Source organism: Gopherus flavomarginatus, chromosome 5, assembly GCF_025201925.1.
Source record: "Gopherus flavomarginatus isolate rGopFla2 chromosome 5, rGopFla2.mat.asm, whole genome shotgun sequence".
Taxonomy (NCBI): domain Eukaryota; kingdom Metazoa; phylum Chordata; order Testudines; family Testudinidae; genus Gopherus; species Gopherus flavomarginatus.
In genome coordinates this window covers 102,765,420-102,777,446 of record NC_066621.1, presented here as the reverse complement: position 1 = coordinate 102,777,446, position 12,027 = coordinate 102,765,420, and the positions used below count along the sequence as shown (strand labels likewise).

The 12,027-nt window shown below is 47.2% G+C and overlaps 1 protein-coding gene across 5 annotated transcripts in view; it reads right to left on the bottom strand.

Annotated features, from left to right (window-relative positions):
* The window catches only part of FMN1 (formin 1), a 362,805-nt gene that overhangs the window by 127,201 nt on the left and 223,577 nt on the right, over positions 1-12,027 (bottom strand). For all 5 annotated transcript variants that reach the window (XM_050954781.1, XM_050954785.1, XM_050954782.1 and 2 more), the window contains one exon: positions 11,585-11,672. In XM_050954781.1, coding sequence (XP_050810738.1) covers positions 11,585-11,672 — 88 coding nt within the window. The remainder of the gene's footprint in view (positions 1-11,584; positions 11,673-12,027) is intronic.

Here is a 12,027-nt window from a genome sequence, read left to right as displayed (position 1 = left end):
AAATGCGTGACATGCTCTCCATACTGCCCTAAATTCTAGGATGTTGATGTGCATCCTGGATTCCCAAATGGTCCAAATCCCTTCCATCATGTGTTCGCACATGTGGACACCCCATCCGTTAAGTGATGTGTCCATAATGATCATCATACTTGGGGAAGATGGAAGGAAAGGCAATCGGGTGCAAACCTGATCTAGGTCCATCCACTACCAAAGGGAGGAAAGAACCCTAGGGTGGGGCAGTCATTAGGGTGTCCATAGAGTGGAGCATCAGAGAATGGGCTTTCTATAGCCACAGTTGTAGACAGCAGAAGCAAAGAAGAGTGAAGGCAGTGACATATGTGCACACCACCACATGGCCAAGAGGGGAAAGGCAAGTTCTGGCTGGAACAGAAGGACTGGAAGTCACTGCTGTGGAAAATTGACCACACGGTTGATTTTAGATCAGACAGCCTGAGGCTCCTTTATTTCATACAACCATATATGCAGGGAGAGACAGCATGGCCCCATGCAAGAAGCAAGCTGCTCTGCTCTCTACAAATCTTACCAAGCATATCAAGGTTAAAACCGCAAAACAAAGCACGCTTGTTACACATTTTAATTGCCTTATTTGGAATATAACATTAATCATAAGCAAGCTGACCAATAACCTTTCCATTTATGGTTTTTCCTGTTATTGTCAATTCTAGTCAAGTTTATGGTTTGACTGTTCTAACACCTTTTATTGCTGTCTGGCTATGCAAGGACAGCTGTCACAATTTGGCGTGTCCCAGGACTTTCTGTCCTACCTCCTGGTTCCCCCTTTTCCCAATTTCAGTTCCTCTTTTTGGGGCCCTGACCACATCTTTCTGCCCCCGCATGCCCTTTGTAAGAAAAGCAAGCCTTGCTGAAGCTCTAAAATGTCATAGCTTTGCTAAAAGGCCTAAGGCCTTGGGAGGGGGGGTCACTTTTCCCTGACATCACCGAAGCAATCAGTTCTAGCAGGGCCAGGAACCAGTCCTGTGGTAGGTAGGCATAGGCAGGGACTGCGTTGATGTGCGTCCCAATGAACTCCAGAGACTGTGTGGGATCCAACATTGATTTTTCGATGTTTACACTCACCCCCAGGGAGGAGAGGAGTAGAAGCAGCAGGGAAGTCGAGCTCAAGCTTTATGTCTGGATTGCACTGCCAGCAGCTAATCATTGAGATAAGGGAAGATGAGAACCCCTTGATGCCAGAGGTAGGTCACCACTATAGAAGATCCAGGGAGCAGCAGTGAGTCTGAATGGTAGAACCCTGTATTAGAAGTGCCAAGAGCCCACAGTAAACCTCGGAAATCGTCTGTGGGTCAAATGGATACCTATGCGACAGTAAGAATCTTGCATATCAAGAGCCATAAACCACATGCCTTTTTCTAGCGAGGCCACAAGTGTGACCATATGGAACTTTGGTTTGTGTATGAAGCAGCTGAGATGACAAAGATCTAGGATTAGTCTCTATCCTCTCTTTTTCTTGGGTACCTGGAAGTAGGTGGAATAGAATCCTGTATCTTGAAAGGCTGTAGCATAGGCTCTATTGCCCCTCTATGTAGGAGGCAGTCCACCTCCAGGGCAAGGATACTGCTGTGAGAGTGGTCCTGAAGGCAGGATCAGGATGGGGGATGCGGTAGCATTGTGAACTCGATCATATAGCCATGTTAAATGACACCCAGGATCCACCTGTCCATTATCATCATGCTTCAGGCTGGTAGAAATAGCACTAGACGACCCCTGAATGGAGTGGGGTGCAAGAATGGTGGGTTGCAAATTGGTTGACAGCTCTCTAGATGCACTGAGGGCAGGTATTCATTACCCGTCGAATTAGTGGGTAGTGATCGATCTATCGGGGATCGATTTATCATGTCTAATGTAGAGTAGACGTGATAAATTGATCCCCAATTGCTCTGCCATCGACTCTGAAACTCCACCACTGCTGAGAGACAGAGGCGGAGTTGACAGGAGAGTGGCAGCAGCTGACCCTGCACCATGAGGATCCGAGGTAAGTCTCATAGACTCATAGACTCTAGGACTGGAAGGGACCTCGAGAGGTCATCGAGTCCAGTCCCCTGCCCTCATGGCAGGGCCAAATACTGTCTAGACCATCCCTAATAGACATTTATCTAACCTACTGTTAAATATCTCCAGAGATGGAGATTCCACAACTTCCCTAGGCAATCTATTCCAGTGTTTAACTACCCTGACAGTTAGGAACTTTTTCCTAATGTCCAATCTAAATCTCCCTTGCTGCAGTTTAAGCCCAAGTCGATCTAAGATACGTCGACTTCAGCTACGCTATTCTCATAGCTGAAGTTATGCATCTTAGACCGATTCCCCCCCACCCCCAGTGTAGACCAGGGCTCAGAAACGTAGCTTATGCAAAGACTGAGGGTGTGGTATCAAGGACTGTGCTGATGGGCCAGGCAGATGGGGCCACTGAGTGTTCTGATGCTTGTGAGGAGGCTCATAAGCCCACTGGTGGAAAAACTGAGGAGCTCGGTATCATTGCGCAGTAGGTGGCTGATAGAATTTGCACTTGGGTGCTGGTGTATAAATGCCCAGAGATCACAGATTGGCTCTAGAGTCTTTGAATGAGAATAGAGAATGTCAGTTTTCTGGTTGAAGAGGTGAGATTCATTGAAGGGGAGTTCCTCAGTTGTGTTCTGTACCTCCCTTGGGAAACCAGAGGAATGTAACCAGGATTCTCTCCTCATGATAATCTCTGTGGCCTTAGTGCACAAAATGTGTCCGCCAAATCTACCATGGCCTGGAGCGTCGTCCTGGCAATCAAGGTGCCTGCCTCTAAGGCCTGGTCTACAATACGGGTTTATACCAAATTTAGCAGCGTTAAACCAAATTAACCCTGCACTCATCCACACAACGAAGCCCTTTATATCTACATAAAGGGCTCTTAATATTGATATCTGTACTCCTCCCCGACGAGGGGAGTAGCGCTCAAATTGGTATTGCCATTTCGGAATAGTGTTAGTGTGGCTGCAATTCGACGGTATTGGCCTCCGGGAGCTATCCCACAGTGCACCATTGTGACTGCTCTGGACAGCAATCTGGAGTCAGATGCACTGCCCAGGTAGACAGGAAAAGCCCTGCGAACTTTTGAATTTCATTTCCTGTTTGGCCAGCGTGGAGAGCTGATCAGCACAGGTGACCACACACAGCTCATTAGCACAGGTAACTATGCAGTCTGAGAAATGAAAAAGAGCTCCAGCATGGACCGCACGGGAGGTACTGGACCTGATCGCTATACGGGGAGAGGATTCTGTGCTAACAAAACTCCGTTCCAAAAGACAAAATGAAAAAACATTTGAAAAAATTTCCTAGGCCATGATGGAGAGAGGCCACACCAGGGACTCAGTACAGTGACATGTGAAAGTTAAGGAGTTCAGACAAGCCTACCAGAAAACCAAAGAAGCAAATGTAAGGTCTGGGGCAGGGCCGAAAACATGCCGCTTCTACACTGAGCTGCATGCAATTCTAGGGGGTCCGCCACCACTACCCCACCCTGTCCGTGGATTCCGAGGTGGGGGTAATCTTAGCCTTGCCTGAGGATTCTGTGGAAGAGGAAGATGAGGAGGAGGAAGAGGAGGACAAGCTTGCAGAGAGCACACAGCACTCTGTTCTCCCCAACAGCCAGGAGCTTTTTCTCAGCCTGACAGAAGTACCCTCCTAGCCCTCTCAAGCCACTATCCCAGACAATGAAGCCATGGAAGGGACCTCTGGTGAGTGTACCTTTGTAAATATAAAACATGGTTTAAAAGCAAGTGTTTTTTAATGATTAATTTGCCTTGAGGACTTGGGATGCATTCGCGGCCAGTACAGTTATTGGAAAAGTCTGTTAACACGTCTGGGGATGGAGCGGAAATCTTCCAGGGACATCTCCATGAAGCTCTCCTGGAGGTACTCCAAAAGCCTTTGCAGAAGGTTTCTGGATAGGGCAGCCTTATTCCGTCCTCCATGGTAGGACACTTGACCACGCCATGCATGTAGCAAGTAATCTGGTATATTGGATAACAAAGCCTAGCTGCGTATGGTCCCAGTGTTTGCTGGCATTCAAGCAACATCCATTCTTTATCTCGCTGGGTTATCCTCAGGAGAGTGATATCATTCATGGTAACCTGGTTGAAATACGGGAATTTAATTAAGGAGACAGAGATGGCCTAAAAGAAATCCTTCCCTGCATTTAGCCAAGCAGCGGGATGGGGGGGGGGGGGATTGGCACTGAGCTTTTTCGTGTTTGGCTAGCTGGGATCTTCCCTGCTACCAGCCACGCGGTGGGGGGGAGGGGTGGCTAGCAGCGATCTTCCCTGATACCAGCCACATGGTGGGGGGAGGGGTAAAGTGATCATCCCAGAGAATTGGATGGGGGCGGTTCTGGTGCTGCACGTTAACAGGAAAGAAGCAGCACTCAATGGGCTTTGCTTGCTATTTGGGAAAGGAGGGCACTGGATATATGAAGGCTGCAGAAGCCGAAAGACAATGGCTTACCATGGCCGCACGCAAGCCGAATTCTGATGCCCGGATCTGCGCCTGTGATCTCTAACACCAAAGTCGCAGGCACTCAATATTAAGATGCAAGTGAGATCACATGTGCTATGTAATGTGAATAGTGTTGTTCATTGTGAAAGAGTATAACCATTGTTCTGTAAAATGTATCTTTTTAAATACTTCTCTCCCTTTTTTCCCTCCCTTCTGCAGCTGCAAATTTTTCACGTCTCCCTCCTCCGTCCTGAAGGCTATCTCAGATAAGGCGGCGGAAAAAAAATACGCGAGGCGAAATGTTCTCGGAAGTCATGGAAGTGACCTGCAATGAAAGAGCTCATCTGAATGAGTGGAAGAATGTGGTATTAAAGTACAGGAAAGATGCCAGTGACCGTGAGGACAGGAGGGACCAATGTGAGGATAGCAGAGACGATCGAGATGAGAGGTAGCGGCAGGAAGATCTGACGTGTCGGGATGCAACTCTGGGGCTGCTGCGTGATCAAATGGACATGCTCCGGCATCTGGTGGAGCTTCAGGAACGGCAGTAGGATCACAGAGTGCCTCTGTGGCCCCTGTATAACCATCCTCCCCGCTCACCAAGTTCCTTAGCCTCCTCACCCACCAGACAACTAAGAACGTGTGGGGGGGGGGGGAGGCTCCGTGCACCCGCCCATTCCACCCCAGTGGACAGCCCAACTAAAAGGCTGTCATTATTTTGAATTTTTTTTAGTGGCCTTTTCCTTCCCTCTTATCCTCCTCCCAAACCCCACCCAGGCTACCTTGTCAGTTATCTCCATCTTTTTATAATTAGTTAATAAAGAATACATGATTTTTAAACAAGAGTGACTTTATTTCCTTAAGAAGCAAGCGGTAATCGAAGGAGGAGGATGGGTGGCTTACAGGGAATGAATTAATCGGGGGGAGGGAGGGTTTCATCAAGGAGAAAGAAACACAACAGTCACACCGTACCCTGGCCCATGATGAAACTGGTTTTCAAAACTTCTCTGATGCGCACCACTTCCTGGTGTGCTCTTCTAATCGCCCTGGTGTCTGGCTGTGTGTAAGCAGCGGCCAGGTGATTTGCCTCAGCCTCCCACCCCTCCATTAAGGTCTCCCCCTTACTCTCACAGAGATTGTGGAGCACACAGCAAGCGGCAATAACAAAGGGGACACTGGTTTGGCTGAGGTCTGAGCGAGTCAGTAGTGTGCGCCAGCGTACCTTTAAAAGGCCAAATGCACATTCTACCACCATTCTGAACTTGCTCAGCCTGTAGTTGAACAACTCCTGACTACTGTCCAGGCTGCCTGTGTATGGCTTCATGAGCCATGGCATCAAGGGTTAGGCTGGGTCCCCCAGGATAACTATAGGCATTTCAACATCCCCAACTGTTAATTTCTGGTCTGGGAAGTAATTCCCTTGCTGCAGCCATTTAAACAGAGTAGTGTTCCTGAAGATGCGAGCTTCATGAACCCTTCCCGGCCATCCGACATGGATGTTAGTGAAACGTCCCTTGTGATCCACCAGTGCCTGCAGCACCATGGAAAAGTACCCCTTTCAGTTTATGTACTAGGTGCCCTGGTGCTCCGGTGCCAAGATAGGGATATGGGTTCCATCTATCGCCCCACCACAGTTAGGGAATCCCATTGCAGCAAAGCCATCCACTATGACCTGCACGTTTCCCAGAGTCACAACTTTTTGTAGCAGCAGCTTAATGATTGCTTTGGCTACTTGCATCACAGCAGCCCCCACAGTAGATTTGCCCACTCCAAATTGATTCCCGACTGGCCGGTAGCTGTCTGGTGTTGCAAGTTTCCAGAGGGCTATCGCCACTCGCTTCTCAACTGTGAGGGCTGCTCTCATCTTGGTATTATGGCGTTTCAGGGCAGGGGAAAGCAAGTCACAAAGTTCCACGAAAGTGCCCTTACGCATGCGAAACTTTCGCAGCCACTGGGAATCATCCCACACCTGCAACACTATGGGGTCCCACCAGTCTATGCTTGTTTCCCGGGGCCCAAAATCGGCGTTCCATGGCTAGAACCTATCCCATTACTAGCATGATCTCCAAAGCGCAGGGGCCCACAGTTTGAGAGAATTCTGTGTCCATGTCCTCATCACTCTCGTCGCTGCGCTGCCGTAGCTGCCTCCTCCTCGCCTGGTTTTGCAAGTCCTGGTTCAGCATAGACTGCATGAGAATGCACAAGGTGTTTACAACGTCCATGACTGCTGTCTTGAGCTGAGCAGGGTCCATGCTTGCCGTGCTATGGAGTCTGCACAGTTCACCCAGGAAAAAAGGCGCAAAATCGTTGTCTGCTACTTGCACGGAGGGAGGGATGAGCCCAGAACCACCCGCGACAATGTTTTTTGCCCCATCAGGCACTGGGATCTCAACCCAGAATTCCAATGGGTGGAGGAGACTACGGGAACTATGGGATAGCTACCCACAGTGCAATGCTCCGGAAATCGACACTAGCCTCGGTACATGGACGCACACCGCCGAATTAATGTGATTAGTGTGGACGCGTGCACTCGACTTTAAACAATCTGTTTTTAAAAACCGGTTTCTGTAAAACCGGAATAATCCCGTAGTGTAGACATACCCTCAAATAGCCTGGAAATAGGCATGGCCCTGCTGGGGAAGCTTGTCCGCAAATTGCGCTAACTGGCCATTCAAAAAGCCATGCCTTGCCAGTAATGCCAGGTAATTAGAGATGCGAAACTGAAGGCTGGATGATGAAAAGACCTTACAACTCAGAAGGTCCAGTCTCTTACCCTCGTCAGTCAGAGTGGAATGTGGGTGCTGCTGTCTAGCCCACTCGGTGCCAGCTTGAATAACCAGGGAATTGGGTGAGGGATGAGAAAATAGAAACTCAGACTCCTTCACCAGTACAGAGTACATCTTTTCTGCCTTCTTCAAGGTGGGTGCACATTTTGCCGGGTATGCCAGATGGTGCAGGCCAGTTGGAGAATGGCATAATTGATCGGTAGCACCACTTTGTTCCAATACTGATGCATGCAGAATGTCCAGTAACCGATGCTGGCTGTCCTGCAACTCCTCCAGTGGAATGTGGAGGGCCTCAACCACCCTCCTTAACAACTCCTGGAACTGGTGGTAGACATCCATGGGGGGAGGAAGGAGCTGAGGACACTGCCACATCTGGAGATGAGGTGGGGAGCCACTCCAGATCTGGCAGTACCATTGGAGTCAGGTTGATTGGTGCTTCCACCAATCGTGGTTCCAAATGTCTACCCAACGAAGGCCAGAGTGGGGGACTCCTTTTGAGCAGATCTAAAAGGTTCTCAAGGTAGATACTGGGGCCAAGACTCCCAGTATGGCCAACTAGGTGGATCCGGCAGTTGTTGTGGTGGTCCCCATGACGCTGGGTACCAATGGCTCCTGGGTTGAGGGAAGGGAGAATATTGCCACTGGGCCAGCAGAGCCTTCGGATATTTTTGCTGTCGGCACGGGAATGGTGGACCATGTGCACCATCTGAATCTTCCAACACTGAGAAGTCAGATCCTTGTTCAAAAGGCAGAGCTGCCAGAACCAGCAAAAATGAGAATGTCGCAGGGGAGCACTCAGGCATATGACCTGAAGGTGGCAAGTCCAAATCAGGAGACCAGAGTCTCTTTGGAGCCAAACGCACTAGAAGATGCAGGGATTCCATCTCATCTAGGTCAAACAGTTTATGAGGTCCAGGAACCGATTTGAGTCCCCTGGTGTCATTACACAGACGGAATCAGAGCTGGAATGTGGGTAGAGGGCTGTTTCAGAACTGATGATTCCTGTGGTTCTGGCAATACTGATGAAGAGGGGATATGTTGAGACTCAGGGGATGGCAACACTTGCAGCTGTACAGCGCTTGGAGTTAAACCTGTCTTCGTACAGCTGAGCAGGGAAAGTGCTGCAGTCCATCCACACTGACAGCTACCAGTGCACTGTCGTGGCCACATTTGCAGCATCTGCGGTGGCAGTCGGAGCTGTGCATTATGGGCAGCTACCCCAGCGTTCAAGTGGCTGCAACATAATTTTCAAAAGGGCAGGGTGGGGTGGAATATGACAAAGCGCGTGGGGGAGAGAGTGAGTGGATTTTTGGAGTCGACACTGTGTCAGCATGCTGCCTTGCAAGTTCCAACTCCTCCCCCACCCCTCACTCACTCACTGAAAGCAAACAGCAACTGTTTTTTTCCCCTCACAGATCAGATAAGCAGCCATGCCAAAACATACCCCCCCACCCGCCCGCCGCGCTGCTTCTCTCCTCAAGCCCCCCCCTTCCCCTCTCTTCAAGCAAACACTAGCTGTGGGCATTGCAAAGGGAGCCCCCCCTTCCTGCCGCTGCTCATTCACAGCAAACAGTAGCTGTGTTTGTTTTTTTGATAACCAGCTCCGGAGCCCGGAGTTCACAACAAAACAAAGAGAGGCATCACAACAAAACAAAGAGAGTAATCTTCACTTAAAAGTATTATGAGAAGCTTCCAGAGGTCAGTCACAGCGTACTAAGATTATTCCGTGTTTACACTGGCACCCCAGTGCTGCAGCAGCAGCGCTATACTCTTTATTTCTCTCATGAAGGTGGAGTACAAGCAGCGCTGTAGCCACGAAAATACAGTGCTGTATGTGCCTTGCCAGTGTGGACGGTGAGTGAGTTACAGCGCTATAAAGCCACCAACAGCGCTGTAACTCTCAAGTGTAGCCAAGGCCTCGGTGACTGGAATCGGCGTGTCTGGCATTCTATGTGACTTTCTGTAGTGCTTGTGGGCCTTGAAACATGCCGTTTCTCCATGGTCAGAACTCGTGGAGGATGCAGTGTCTCTCTTGGGCCTTAGCACTGGTACTGGAAGAACTGGACTGGAGCTCCATGGTAGGGGGCACATTCCTCGACTGCTCAGGCTGATGTACAGCGAGGTTGCTCTAACTGCAGGTACTGGCAAGGAAGGAGAGGCAGACACTGCCCCTGAATGTGACATGGGCTTCCCCCAAGAAATAAAGGCACGGTTGGTGCTGTCGCTTATTGAAAACAAGTGAGGGCAGGAAGTGCAGATCTTGAACCTCAGCATCTTCAGCATAATCCAGTACCCAGGTGCGGGTGCTGGGGGTGGACAGCAGGGAAACCACCAAAGCAGTGTCCCAAAGTCCTTAAATCCTAAGAAAACTACTACTAACACCAACAACTACTACTGCTACTAATACCAAACGTAACACCCCACAATAAAATACTAACTGTATACAAGAAATTCTGAAAGTGCATCACAAGAGATGAAAGAAAAGCAGAAGCTCCGACTTGAACCATGCAACACTGAGAAGGAATTGAGGGCGCAGTTGGTCTGCCCCACCCTTTATCGCCTCAGTTGAAACCATGAGGCAGAACAAGGGCACATGTGCGGACCAATGGACACTACTACTTTCAAAAGCTGTGGATGTATGGTGCATGAGCATAATCCTCAGTGGAATACAGATAGGGACCATCATCACTCAAAGAAGAATACAGTATTCCAAAGGCACTCATGAGTTATGCATGTCATTATAATGATCCTTTCCTAGCCATGAGATTAAATGGTGTTAGCACCCTACAAGCAAGTAATCTTCTTAGCAATAGTCAAGGTTCCATAGTGGTGAGAAGTCTACATAAATTGGGTAAAGTCCAGTGATAAAGGAAAAAGTCTTAGTGAGGAATAGGCTGAATGTGACAGCATGAATCAGAAGATGAACTATTACTATCATCATCATAATAATATGGGGTTCTAAGGATCATCCTCATAGCCTTTGGGTGTCATCCTTATTCCTGGGGAGTTATGGTTCTTTTGTCCAGTCATCTCGTCAGACAGATCATGATTAATAGCATTTGTATTGTTGTGAAATATAAAAATGCCACATTAATACTCTGCAGCGTAAGTGTCTTATCTACAAGACATCTCACAGCATGAAATAAGAGACCTTGAAAATGTATCTGAAGAAACTTGAAGAAAGAACATCACAGGCTTTTTATGTTACAGCTGCTGCCTCTTATTAGTCTTGCCAGCAAACTATTCACAAAATTCATTACTGCAGCTAGCGTCTATCATTATGATATCTCTGACACATTATGGGAAGGCTCAAAGTTTTGCCTTCTTTCTTCTTCTTGTAACCATCTGTAAGCCCCTGTTTTTTTTAAAAAGCTAGAATGCTCCAAGGCTGTTCTAAAATTAATAATAATCAATGCCAGCAGCATCTCAACACCCCACAATTCCAAGCCAGTCTTTGCCATTGTTTTTCCTCCATCACACGCAAGAAAGCAGACTTCAATTTGGAGCTTTCCAACAGTTGTTTTAAACAACAGCAAAAAGCTTTTTAAAATGTGAAAATGACCTAAACAGTGTCCTTTTCAATATGTAGCACAAGCAGCAAAACACCTGATCTATCTACATCCCCTGAAAACTCTATAGTCAGAGACAGACACATTTTTTCCAAGTTGCTTTGGCTCATTTCTATCAATAATAGGACTTGCGCACAGAATAGTTCCCATCACTTGAAAATGTGCAGCTCAGTGTTCATCCTTCTTGTTGTCATATGGGTTTGGTATTTTCACTTTTGGATAAGTTTTTTATACTGCCATCAAAGCAAAAAATTAAACACCTAACAAACCCAAAATATGAGCTTCCCTGAGCTGAGGGCCTCTGGGGATAGGGATGGGGAAGAGCGAGAGAGAGAAGAGGAAACAAAGAAGGGAGCCAACATAAACAGCTTTGAAAGCACACATATAGAAGGCAATCCGATAGAACCACTCTTAAAATCCAAAACAACTATACATGAAGAACACAACACTAAAATCATAACACTGGATGTGACAGATAAAATCAAAATCTAAAGTCAATTAATTACCAGGGGAAAGGGCAGGGTTTAAATTTCAGATTAAGTTAGCAACAGCAACTGTTCACTTACATGTACTTAGTTGGAAAACTAATTCTACTTTTTCTCGTTATTATGCTGACACCAAAAAAGGAACACACAAAAAAGCACCCACTTTCATTCACTTTAAGAAAAGATATAAGAAAACTTCCACGTAAATAATTTATATCAAGAGTTTTGTAACTCTCACCTTGTTGAATATCCCTCATTTCCAGGTGCAAACTGGATATCAAAATTCCTACAGTTTGAGATCGCTTTCCATCCATCAGCTTGATAATCTGGAATTATAAAACAAAATGCTATTGTGGTCAAAATTACGTGTCTACAAAAGCTTTTGTTATAAAAAGACCTAGAAATGCTAATTTGTGAGTTAAATTGAATGCTGCTCAACTCTTTTTATTATTTAAATGTGATATAAAGCTATGACTGTCTCAATCTTCTCCTGGCCTTCTGTAGCCATGTATATCAGTGACAAGACATCAGCTTCTTCAAATTATTTAAACTTTTCAGCTCAAAAGGGACCACAAAGCTTGGACTTCAAATAACGGTAGTAAATACAACCCAGCTCCAAAATGTAATTCATACCAGCGCCAGTAAGGAAAGATCATCCTTTATTTGTAGGATACTGTCTAG